This window comes from Sylvia atricapilla, chromosome 2 (assembly GCF_009819655.1).
Source record: "Sylvia atricapilla isolate bSylAtr1 chromosome 2, bSylAtr1.pri, whole genome shotgun sequence".
NCBI lineage: Eukaryota > Metazoa > Chordata > Aves > Passeriformes > Sylviidae > Sylvia > Sylvia atricapilla.
The window spans coordinates 14,211,043-14,224,050 of record NC_089141.1 but is presented as its reverse complement, the minus strand read 5'-3'; the positions used below and the strand labels follow the sequence as shown (position 1 = coordinate 14,224,050).

General features: G+C 42.1%; 1 protein-coding gene across 1 annotated transcript; it reads left to right on the top strand.

Annotated features, from left to right (window-relative positions):
• The first annotated feature begins 493 nt into the window (after window positions 1-493).
• CHMP2B (charged multivesicular body protein 2B) lies at window positions 494-12,069 on the top strand. The gene is made up of 6 exons (XM_066340904.1): window positions 494-625; window positions 3,481-3,572; window positions 6,476-6,670; window positions 8,985-9,087; window positions 10,031-10,137; window positions 10,267-12,069. The coding sequence occupies exons 1-6, from the start codon at window positions 592-594 to the stop codon at window positions 10,378-10,380; spliced, it is 645 nt and encodes a 214-aa protein (XP_066197001.1). The 5' UTR covers window positions 494-591; the 3' UTR covers window positions 10,381-12,069.
• The last annotated feature ends 939 nt before the right edge of the window (window positions 12,070-13,008 follow it).

Sequence of the window (13,008 nt, the reverse complement as noted above, 5' to 3'; positions counted from 1 at the left end):
GTAATAGCTCGCTGAATTCCCATAGTGTCTGTGCACACACCAGCTGGATTTCATATAACTTCATATAAATGAAATATAAAAATAACTAAAGGGGTCACATGAAAAACAGCGAAAACTTGCTAATTCCAACGAGACTGGTGTTTTCAGAAAACCAAGCGGCGAACCCGGAGAGCACCACGCTGCCGCATTAACTTTTTACATGTTTGCATTGTAATCTTTAGCAATGGGAGGCACAAGGAGAGAGCCCAAAGCGCGGCGGGGAGCGGGGACATCACCGCCCGGTCCCGGCTGCGGGCTCGCCCCCAGGATGGCCGGGCCGGTCCCGCAGCACCTCTCCCGCGGCTCGGGGTGGCCGAACGGGGGCGGGCAGACAGAAAAACCCCGCAGGGAGGAGGGGAAGCCGAGCCCGGGGCCGATCTCGCCGCCCCATGGCCGGCCGATGCCGCGGGGTGGGCGGCGCAGCGCGGAGCCCCGGCCCGCCCTCAGCCGGGAGGCGGAGCCGGGCGGCGATCGCGGCCCGGCCGCTTCCTGGTCACCGGAGCGGGAGGCGACAGCAGCCCGGCGAGGCGGCCGCGGGGACCGGCTGTCGCCATGGCCTCGCTCTTCAAGAAGAAGACCGTGGACGGTGAGTGCTCGCCCGAGGAGGCCCCGCCGCGGCCCGGCCGCCGCCAGCCCTCGCACGGCCCCGGGAGCGGCGCTGGTCCCGGCCGGGGCTCCGGGGCAGCGGGAGCCCGGCGGGGATCGCGGCCTCGGGCCCCGCGTCCCGGCGGAGCGGGGGCTCGCAGGGAGAGGAGCAGGAGAGGAGCAGGAGGCCCCGGCCGTGACTCCCCGGCGGCTCGGGGGCAGTCCCCGGGCCGGGCCGGCCCTGGCAGCGGGCGGGGGATGCCCGGCGCGCCGGGAGGGGCGGGAGCCGGGCCCGGCCGGCCCGGGTGAGCTGCGTGAGGGAGGAGGAGGAGCGGCATCTCTGGCCGGCTGTGAGGGAGACCAAACAGGCCGGCCAGGAGTTGCTGGGGCCCAGGGGGAGCCGGGACTCGAGCGGTGCCGCTGTGCGGGAGCCACGTCCAGGCTTTGGGAGCCGCCACCGCCGGGCGTGGGCTCCGCGCGGGTGTGGGAACAACTTGGCCTTGTTCTCTGTAGCCAGTCCGGCATCAAAAGGCTTAAACTTCAGCAGCAATAACAATCCTCCAAGGAAAGCCCAAAAGATGCCTGAGCTGCCGGCAGGCCGCTGGCGATGCTCGGCTCCCCACACCGCCGTGCCCCCGGGCTGGCCAGCCCCCGCTTCGGCTCTCGGGCACTTCGGGTGCCCGTGTCGGATCCGGCGGCTCCGCCTTTGGAAAGGGATCGCGGAGAATGACGCTGCTCGTCCGCCAGTCGTGTCACCGGGGGGGACACGCACAGGTCCCTCCTGGCTCTTCCCATCTTGGATGCGGCACCTGAGAAGGGAAGAAGGGGAGTTGGCATTTAGCTTCCGTGCCCAAGGAAGGATTGCAGCAGCCAGGTCAGGCCCTGCTGGGTGTCTCTCGTCCAGCCTGTTTTCAGGAATGGAGCTGCTTCCTGCTCGCCCCGGTGTGTGTGACACACAGGAGTGGCGACTGGTGTAATGCTAGCTCAGAATGACCTGTCCTATTCTGTCTGCTCTGGTAGCTGGGAATTTCCCTCGGTTATCAGAGAGAAACAAGAACCAGGTTCTTATCTTGGCCCTCACTTCTAAATACAAATTAAACAGTCTGTAACTGCAGGTAGTTGTTTTCAGTTTATTGCTGTCCTTAGTTGAAGCCATTATGGGGGATCAGAAACTACAGAAATAAGCATCGTACTGTTCTTGTTGATATCACCTTGAAGTTCCTACCTCTCAAGCTCACTATACTAAGGATTTTTTTTAATAGTCTAGTTAGAAAACCTAGTCTTGTATGTAGCTATTAAGCTTTTTCTTTCAATTTCACCAAGTGCAGCTGTGCAAGTAATATACATTTATCTGCCTTCAAAATTACTTGCCTGTAGCACTTTCAGAATGATTTTCTCTGCTGTTTTGCCAGTGTGAAGAATGCAGTTATATTCCGTGCCATCTTTCAATTCTTAGTTATTGTCCACTGAAAAGTCTGCATGTCCCAAAGATGCTTTTCGTGTAGTACTCACAGCAGTTAGTAGCATTGTAAAAACGTGTCATTTTCACATTTTTCTTTATAATATATATATTTCTTTGCCCAAGAACTGAGCAAATCTCCAGCAAGGTTGGAAGAGGAACTGTATATTCTGTCTTTAAAATGCCATTGAAGTTTTGGGACATTTTTTCCTGATTCAAACCTTATTGCCATTTAAATAATTTCAGCAATGGATGTTTTACAGTATTTCTGGCCTTGGGAATTAAGAATGCGAATGCTCCTCGCTGTTTGTAGAAAAATTGCCTCAAACCTTAAAAAATGAAAAAGGGTGGCCTGCAATCCTAGAATTTATCCTTCATGAGTCCTAAAGAAAGTTTATGTGGCAGTCTGCTCCTTTCAAACTCCCACCCAAAGCACAGACGTAGAATAGGAGTAGGTGGATCTCTCCTGGATAATAACTGCTTTCCCCTGTGAAGGTCAGGGGATGCTGAGTCACATGCAGACGTCCTGCTCTGCCTTTGCCCAGGTGAATCACACCCAAGCATGTGCTGTAAATCCTAGCAAAAGTTAGTTGCAGCTAGCATGATTGCTGCCTAGACTGTAAATAATACTTGCTTTAATAAGAGGATGTTACCAGTGTATAATTTTTGATAAAACTCCTATAAAGGATGATAGGTTTTCACCTGACAGGGTTCAAGCTTTGTTTGCTGTGTCTGTTGTCAGTAGACTGAAATTTGTTGTGAAATCCTCCACTTTCCTACCTAACTATTCTCAAGCATCTCCTAATTGAAAAGTTTCCAAGACTGTTCTTTGTAGACTGACTTGAAGAAGGGCTAGACAGATGGGGAGGAGAGGAAGCTCCCCCAGAGCAGAACAAGGACAGAGAAGAGCAGGCTCCAGGACTTGCACCTGGGATTATTTTCACTGTTTTGTGGAGCTGGGAACCCCTCACCTGCTCTGAGAGCTCCTTCAGCTGCTCTACCTGTTGCAGTTAGGCCTGGCTGGGGGAAAAGCAGTGGGATGGCAGTGGCTGTGATATTGCTGAGTTAGTGCTGGACTTGCAGGAAAGTGTGTATACAGATGTCTTACTGTGGGGTTAAGGCTCTTGCTATGGTTATGGTGCAAAGTAACATTCTAGGTAAAACAGGTTTGTTTTTTTTTTTTTTTTTTTTTTTAACAGGAAATAGCCCACACTGCTGACACAATGATGTTGTATCCACCAAGTTGTATTTTGCTAATATTTTCTGTATCTGAAATGCTGCCACTTCACTCTGAACAAAGGGAGGTGTCAAACGTGCTGCATGTCTGCAGGGTGTTCAGCAGATGTTTACGGAGTATTGAAAAACTTTGCCCAACTATATCGATATTTTCTTTCCAGATATAATAAAGGAGCAAAATCGAGAGTTAAGAGGTACACAGAGGGCTATAAGCAGAGATAGAGCAGCACTTGAAAAACAGGAAAAACAGCTGGTAAGTATGACAGGGGACTTTCTTTTGCTCTTTGAAACACACACACACACTTGATAGAGAAGTTTTTTTGCAAGGTTTTAAAGATACAAATCAGCGCATAATAATGGAATACTAAAAAAGTTGTCTTCCCCTTTTCATTTCTCAGTTGTTAAAATTGTGTTGGAAAATATTTACTGTCTCAGAGAGATTCTCGGCCTTTGACATAGGAAAGTCCTGAAACAATGTGTTTAGATAAAATAACCACACTGGGTTTTCCCTGCAATTCCTGGCATTCTCTCTTCTTCAGAATTTTTTTTTTTTTTTCTAAAAGGTTTGTAAATCCTTGTTGTCTTGTGGTGTAAAAATTAAAAGAAGTAGAAGTGCTATCACATGGTGTCATGACTGTCCAGTGGGAGAGAGTACTTGAAAAAGCACAGGATATCATGAGTATACCCCATGGAGTTATTTTCATTCAGATAAACTTCCCTAAAATTGGCCAATAATGGTAGGACTGTTTGCCTAAATTAGGATGTATTCAGAACTTACTGTGTAAGTAAGTACTCAGTGGCTGAATGCTGCACCTGTGTGTGGCACTCTAAGAGGAGAAATGGATGTGCCAGATGGTGGGGTTTGATGCATGAAGAATGTTCATACTGTGGGAAAAGCTGTGCAAATCCAGCCCGTTCCAGCAGCTATTGAGGTGGTGGTTCATGGCAGCAGGTTGCATGAATACCAAGAGCTGGAAATAATAAACTAAAAGATCAGAAAAAATGTTTCTGAAAGCCTTAGACATGTAAGATATAGTAGGTTGCTCATAAATAAGGCATTTTTCCAGTATGAAATATTCCAAATATGGAAATAACCTTAATTTTAGAGACTATTCAGGCTGAAGTGTTGATTACTTACCACATTAAGTGATTTCAGAAATGTTGGATTTCTGAGGAGAAGAAGAAAGGAGAAGTGAAATATGTCTTGATATGAATATGAAATAGCAGTGAAAAAGTTAAAATTTGCTGCTGGAATGAGAGGAGCAATGGACAATAAATATTAATTTTCAGTGTCAGATCAGGTGAAGGAGGATCTGGTGCTTATCAGTCAATCTCAAAACACTTCATTATGTGCTTTCTCTAAAAAGACTTTCTTTCCCCCCTTAATATTAAGGTACTACTCTGAGAAAACCCAGTTATACAGTTATATTAATTCTATGGATAAAAATACCTTAATGTATGCAGACAGTTCTGTTTCAGTTCAGTAACCTGATATAACTATATGAATTTTGATTTTTTTTTTCCAGAAGAACATAACTGACTTCAGTAAGCTTGCCCCAGACCTCTCAAAAGCAGATGACATACCCCAAATTTAACCAGATTATTTTTGAGAATAAAATCATCTGCATATAGGGTTTGTTTTCTGCAGGTGGATTATCTGCAGTGATTTAGCAGTGGTTTGTATTTTGCTTTGAAGAAAATCAGGTTATAAATGCTATGTAGGTCTTTCAACTTCCTGAGAAAATCCCTATTTTCCAACGTTTGCTGTGAAAACTCTGAGGTGCAGACTAATCACTCCAACCTTCACAATACCTTACATACAAAAAGAAAGGAAATAATATTCTGGTGATGTTATAGGAATTTCTGTGGCTTCTGTGAGCTACTTTCAAAGAGCACAGCTTTACTTCTATTTCAGGCCTCTAACAGTCTCATGCTGAGTCGTTGCCACTCGGTACCTTCCTGGATTAAAAATAGTGTGTATGACACACCCTTTAGAAGTTATGAATCTGCAGAGGAGATTTTGTGCCAGAGCCATCGCTGTAATAAACTTAACTATGAACTTTTCTGGTAGTCAGGATAATGCAGTGGGCCAGTTTACACCTTTAAAAGTGACTGTTCTGCATGTCCTGGTGACTAGGATTTATCCTTTCATAGCTTCTTATGAGTGAAGTTTTCTGGATTACCAGTGCACATAAAGTGAAGCCACTGCATACTTGTGGCAGGCATATTCTCCTGAAAAATCCAGCAGAAATGTGGTCTTTAAAAGCTGCTTTTACTTAATGGTAAAAATCAAAATGGACTAATGGTCATCTACAGAAAACTGAGCCACTGTGACAAGACCTCCTTAAAAAGGCTGTAAAGGAAAAAATTAGTTGCAAAGCTTACATTACCAAGTCACAAATCAGAAGGCACGCTTTGAAGAGTCCCAGCTGACAAGATTATTTGTGCCAGGCTTTTTCCTGGTACCTCTGGGCTAAACAGATTGTTATTTCTCTTTGAATTGACAGATTGGGGTTTGGTTTTCTAAGACAGAAGTGTCTTTCTTACAGCATTAGCACATGCTAAATTATGCTATTTTTATTATGATTTAAGTCCAGCTAAATTTTAAGGGTGAAGAGCCTATAATTATTGGTCATCTAACTTTTTTCTACTTCTTCCCCAAAAAGGCTGTGAGGTTCTCTTGAGGCTGAAAAAGTGTTGAAAAGAGCTCTCCATTTCTTACTTGGTGATGTTGTTTGATTGTAAGAAATCAAAGTTGATTAGAGTAATGGTACCAGTAGCTGATAGTAAAATTCCTTCACTTTTGGGGGCTTTTTTTGAAGTGTGGCTGCCTATCCAGATATAGAATTGAGTGTGCACATAGAAGTGAATGTGACATCATGCAGAAATTGAAGTCTTTGAGGGAGCTGTGTGCTACCACACTATGATTCAGTTTTATTGAGATTTTTCCTTGTGGTCAGATCACACCAGCGTGACATTGATTCCACTAAACAGCCTTGTTAAAAAAGCAAAGAAGTATTTATATAACTTAAAATGTCTTAAAAAAGATTCAGGAGGGTAGTTAGCTTTTGAATTTAATTGTTAGTGTTAAGGCTTAATTATAGTCTTTGCGCAAATGGAAATTCTGTGGAGTTAATCTGACACCTTTTTTCACAGGAACTGGAAATCAAGAAAATGGCTAAGACTGGTAACAAAGAGGCCTGCAAAGTGCTGGCAAAGCAGCTGGTGCAGCTGAGGAAGCAGAAGAATCGAACCTATGCTGTGAGCTCCAAAGTCACTTCCATGTCCACTCAGACCAAGGTCATGAACTCCCAGATGAAGATGGCAGGAGCTATGTCAGCTACAGCAAAAGTAAGGCACCACAGGATATTCTTTTATATTCAAATGCTGCATATGGCTGCAAAAATTGTGTTATCTTGGGTAATTGCAGGGCTAAAACTCACTGCACAGGGGTGGTGAGGATACAGTAGAGAAATAGAATTTGAGTTTATGTTATTACATTTTTGTTTGGTCTGTCTACCCACATGGCACCTACATACCTTCTTGAGCTAGACATTTGTGAAGTGTTTGCATGATAAAAATAAATTAGTGCAAATGAATGAACTCTTTTAGTACATAAAAACCCCCAAACCCTGCTACAATGCCTTGCCTGTATTTATTGTCACAAGCAGTTTTTACTGGGGAAAAAGTAGGGCATGATTAGTTTAGAAATCAAGGCAGTGTGTCACAGTAGCTTTATGGCTTTTGAAAAAAGTAGGTTATTGCTTTGGATCTAAAGTTGCTAAAAAAATCTAATCTGGAGTTCGCTGTCATTCTCTCTGGGCTTTCTCAGGAAAGGAGTATTGCATTAAGTTCTCTCCCAAATCTCATGTCATAAAAGAGAGAAAAATCTCAGTTTTCCGTGTTAAATGTGAACTTTCCCCTCTTTCCCTGAATTGATAAAGAGGGATGTGGCTTTTGGCAAGGAGGACTGTTCAGCTCGAGGTGCAGGAGGCAGAATTAGTATGCATCACTGTAGACCAAGCTGGGCTTTGATCCCAGTCCAAGTTAAATCCAGTTAAACACAGCAATGCAACTCGGTGCAGAAACCACAAAGGCTTGGTGGTCAAGTGCCTTTTAGACACAGCATGAGTGATACAGAATTGTGGCTTTGCAGCAAATTTACAAATTGGACTTGTCTGACTGATCAGGTTCAGCACCTTACTCAGTATTCAGACAACAGGGCTCATGTGAACAAGTTGGTCTTGCTTTTTAATTATTACATGGGTGACTTGTTTTTTGTCTGTGATAGATCTTGGATTAAATTTCTCAAAAGCAAAGTGTCACTGAAGTTAGTTATGAAGATTAGGTCAGTAGGAAAAAGAAATCCAAAAATATTTTTTAAACAATTACCCAGCATTCAGAAAAATTATGTTTTTTGAAACACAGCAGGTACTTGTATCTGTAATTTGTGTAACATTATTGGAGAGAAAGGTCTTAAATTCTTTTGATCACTTTTTAAGTGACTATTTTGCTTATTAACATAGGAAGCTTAAAGAATTGTTAATCTCATAAAATATCAGTGAAAAATGTATGGGATCAGTTGCCTTAACAAGCAAAGCAAATATGTGAATGCAAAGCTTTCGAAGTAATTTCAGTGTATCCTTAGCATATATGTTGCTAATTTTGAACATAGTAAAGTCCAATTAAGTTACCTGTTTATTTTAATCATACATCTGACCCTTATTTTCTGAAGATGTATAAAATCCCTATTAGTGCAGATAGTTTTGATACCCATTTATACCAACACCTTCCATTTCCAGAACAACTTCTTAAATTCAAATAATGTGACCATGGGTACAGTCTTTGAAATTCAAGTAACATTAGTATCATAATACATTATCACTTTGAACAAACTCAGACAGGAAGGCAGAAGACCTTCTGTGAAGCCTGTAGTGGGTTGATAACACCTCTTTTAATTAACCAAGTATTTTATCTTCTCAAAGATGGTTAAATCTTACATTTGAATTGCTCATGTCTGTATTTAGATTCTGAAATCTTGTATCAATAACTTGCTTTTTAGGGAAGAGGAAAGTACCCCATAGCAGTGCCCACAAAGGCAGCACTGTAGACCTGTAGTAAAATGGGTGAAGTTTATTTCACTGTCACAGCAAGATCTCTAGCCATCACACTGGTGAACCCTAAACAAGTACTTCCTCAACACTTAGATATTTTCTTTCCAGAGAAAAGTAATTTTTCCATTAAATTGTAACATTAAGAAACAATTTAAGCCAGTCCTCCAGTGGTGGCTCAAATAAATGGCCCTTTCTGAATAAGAACCTGCAGCCATTTACTTCTTTAATGTGTGTACCCTTCAAGTTAGGAAATGTTCTCCATTCTTTTCATTCAGATCAGTCAAATTTTTCCTAACGCAAGGCCAGGGGAAGGTCATGGTGCAAGAAAGAGGCACACATTTAAAAGTCTATCTATTAATTAGGACACTAGATAGCAGTGTTTCTTTCAAAGCGCAGGCAGTGCAGTGTTGATCTGTCACTTACCAACAGTTCTCATGGGGTGTAAAGAGACAGAGAAAGTGAAATTTGGATTAAAGCGTTTTTCTTAATGAATGCACTGATATTTACTAATGTCTCATCATATGATTTAAGAGTTTTTTCTATATTAATAGACAATGCAAGCAGTTAATAAGAAAATGGATCCACAAAAGACGCTACAAACTATGCAGAATTTCCAGAAGGAAAACATGAAGATGGAAATGACTGAAGAAATGAGTAAGTTCTGCACTGCACGGGGCAGCTGGCTGCTCTTGGCAGGGGAGAACCAGCCTAAAACCATTGATGTTTGAAGTTTATTTCTATAGTTAATGAGACTGACAGCAAAAACGTAAAGCAAACAAAACAATGTATGTCTGAGCAGGAAAGCTGAGCCTTAGACTTTTTAGGGGCTCTAGGTGTTAAATCTAGAGTCCATTCCTTCCTATCTTCTTCAAAATATTCATAATATTTTTAGAAGGAACATTCTGGGGGAAAGAGGGTTTGGGACCCGTTCAAGGCCTTGATGGCATAACTGGTAGGGGGACTTGAAAAATTGCCTTAATTTAGATGCTGATAATGTCAGCTTTCTCCACATGGTGGTTCTGTCTCCTTTTTCTCAAATTAGGCCACAAACAAGTTTTTGGGGAGGCACCAAGTTTTTTCTCCTGAGTTCACTATCAGCTAATTCCTGGTGTTGGTCACAGTCTTCTTCCCATCCGAATTCCTGCCCCTTTCCTGGTCATATGAAGTAGTGTGGACTCAAACCAATGCTGTTGACCAATCTGGAAGCACCTCAACTGCACACAGATATCTGAGTAGTTAACAACTTTGCAACGTTCTTGGAGGAAGAAGGGAGGAAGGGGATTTTTATGAAACTATAGGTTTCTTGCAGAAATGTTAAAACCTAATATGGGGGGAGATAGAGCAGCTGAACTCCTTTAGTTGAGCTAAACATTTTTGTAAAAGCAGCCATGCCTGACCCTGTTGTTGCCCGCGCTGTGCTCACAGGCTTTGAAAGGCAGAGGTAAGAAAGCCTCTCTAAAGCCCAGGTGTCTTCTGCTGGTATCTTACACTTTGGTATTTCTGCTGTGTTCTGGGAGGGTAGAAAGGTGGTACTAGGTCTTGTTAAGTCATCTTTTTGCTTAATGCACTCTGCTTTTTTTTTTCTTTTTTTTCTAAGTTAATGATACTCTGGATGATATTTTTGATGCTTCTGATGAAGAGGAAGAAAGCCAAGATATTGTTAACCAAGTTCTTGATGAGATCGGGATTGAAATCTCTGGCAAGGTACGGCTATTTCTGCACAGTTCATGTGCTTTTCCCCCTACATTCCATTTCTTAAAAATAGTTTATTCTAAAGTCAGTTTGTCTTAACCTGCACTGTTCTGACTGAGGAAAACTTCTGTCTCCTTCCAGATGGCCAAAGCTCCCTCAGCTGCCAGAGGTTTGCCATCTGCGTCAGCATCCACCACCACCACCATATCGGATGAGGAGATCGAGCGCCAGCTCAAAGCCTTGGGAGTGGATTAATTTATCCAGTTCAGAGTCTGCCTGCTGGGTGCTCAGCTCTAGACACATGTGCAAAGTGCAAATACTCTTTCAATGCAACTGATTTCTAGGAAAACCATGAAGTCTCAGAAATGACAACTTGAGGATCAATTTAAAGAGAAAAGTACTTTTTTTTTCATCCATTGCATGGAGTCTTTTTGACTCTAGACCAACCAGGAGTATAGTTCTAACAATAAATTCCCTTACACATGATCCAGATCTGTCCTTTGGATTGAAAGTTTTCTTCCATCTCAGTTCCTGATCTATCTCAAGAACTGGCTATTCTGTGGCTGATCATGCCACTTCCTAGGACAGCACCTATGTAATATTTATAAGTTTTACAAAACTATCATTGTAGAAACATTCTTAGTCTGTCATCTCTTAGCACAAACGAAACTTCAGCTTGGCTCTTAGTTGGAAACTGTTTTTTCCATGAGAAATAGGTTTGAAAGTCTAGCTAATTTAGGCAGAAGGAAAAGGCATTTTATGTATTTCTTCAAAATTCCTTTTGGGCTGATGAAATAATAGCTTGTTATTCTTCTTACCAGAAGGGAAGGATACACTCCTCGTGCAGTGAATTTTCTGGAAGAGGAGTTACATTTGTTAGTGAACTTTGTTGCATGAAAGGCACTGATTGAACTCCATTGTACTGTAACATAGCTGGTTTCAACAGAATTGCTGTGCCTTTATGTATATAAATCTTGTACCTTTGTGATTTTCTTTCAGAATGAGTCTTTAAAAGGTGAGTAAACTTGATAATTAAGGTGGTTTCACAAAACGCTTTGGTGAGACCTCTCTGTACACTTGATGGGACTCAGTGCTGGAGAGATGCACTCATTCAGAAATGCAACTTGTGCACTTGCAAAAAGGACATTTGCCTGAAGCAACATTTGTATATATTTTACAGTATTTCTTAATGGAAGATAACTGTGCATAATTGTATTGTTTGCTACGATGCAACTGATCACATTGATAAACTAAATCTAAATATTAGTTTTGAGAACAATTTTGGATCATAAGTTATAACTACTTGCCTAAACACTATAATAAAAGCGTTCTGGTTCTGTGATGGTTTTGCTATGGTCTCTGAACTGCATCAACACAATTCTAGCTTTAAGTGGAATGTGCATTGTGCTAAGGAATAAGAACTGTTGATACTTGAAATAAACAAAATTGGGAATGCAGTTCCCAGTTATTACTTCCTAGATGGTGTGATAGTCCTCAGCCCTGACTCCGCTGGAGATATTTACCTCTCAGTGTTGACTTAGTGGTGCTGCTCATTGAACAGAAACAACAATCAGCTTGGCTTTAAAAAGAGAAAAGCAAAATGCCTCCCAAATGCAAAACCAGGAAAACTGGAGGGGAACAAACCTCATAAGGAGACTTTGCTGCTTGGCCAAGTGTAGCAGGAAACCTCAGTGAATCTACTGTTGTTGCACCATCTACTGTTTAGGACTGAAGTCAGCAGAGAATTCATAGGAGAGCCTCAGGTTTTATGCCTCGAATTGTAGGTGTTCTCTGTCTTTCAAAGAAATAATGGACAAACTGAATCTGTCAGGTAGTGGGTAGGAATGTGTAAATTAATATATTGCATATATCCAATACGGGGTGGATTTTTTTTTTTTACAAGTTATTTTGTAAAAATCTAATAAAAGGCTTTTTATTCCACAATGACTCTGTCCTCTGTAGGGTTAGTCTTACACATGCCTCTCTTACTAGGCTTTCTTTGTGAGCTCTGATGTATTCCTTTGACTTGAGCTGTAAAGCACCATAATATTTATTGCAGTTGACTCAATATTCAGTAAAGACTTGTTCAAGTTTGCATCCCCTTGTCTGGAACCTCATGCCCAGGTACTGCTTTGTGGTATTGATAGAAAAATTATAATGTGAACACAGGGATAAAATGTTAGTGGTTGGTTGTAGTTTGGTTGCACACCAGTGTTTGTGTCCTCCCTGAATGAAGTGTGCAGTGGATTTTTTTTTAAAAAACTGTCAAAATTGGGCATAATTCATGAGGGTGCAGCACATCACAGAGTTCTTCAGAGACAGTTGAACCTCAGATTTAAAGGTTGTGATAACACCTTGTTTAGCCCTCTAGTGTGGTTTTAACACTCTGCCTAAAGTTACCAGGGGAAAAGAAGAGCAAGAAAAAAACCCCACAAATATCTCAAAGAAAAACAGTGCAGCCCAGCTTGGCTGAGTGGCCAGCTAAACTCCTGCAGGTTTATAGAACTACTCCTTGAAAATCCTACCTTATATACAGGTTGGTTTCTGCCCACCCCACCCAATCAAGAGTAATTGGTGGTAATTAAGTTGTTCCTAGAGAGAGAAAAAAAAAAAGATTGCCACTTTCTGAAAATAATAGCTCCAGCAGTTGAAATTGATTTCATTCAGCTTTTCTTCTTCAAATAATTCTAATTTGTTTGTATTTCTGTGGCAGCAGGTAGATGTGTTTAAATGGTGGCTGCTTCCCCCAGCTGGACTCTTGTCAGGCCTTTGCAAGACACTTTTGTTATGTGTCACCTTTCATTTTATTTTACTCTTGCTGCAATTAACTTTCACTTTTTGTGAGACTTTTTGAGGGGCAAGAGACCACCACGTTCCAGTGAG

Excerpts from the sequence above, each read along its gene's own strand:
- CHMP2B (XM_066340904.1), top strand. The coding sequence starts at position 592 with ATGGCCTCGCTCTTCAAGAAGAAGACCGTGGACG. Across the intron at positions 626-3,480 it reads CAAGAAGAAGACCGTGGACG|ATATAATAAAGGAGCAAAAT; the intron begins GTGAGTGCTCGC and ends TTTTCTTTCCAG. Across the intron at positions 3,573-6,475 it reads AAAAACAGGAAAAACAGCTG|GAACTGGAAATCAAGAAAAT; the intron begins GTAAGTATGACA and ends CTTTTTTCACAG.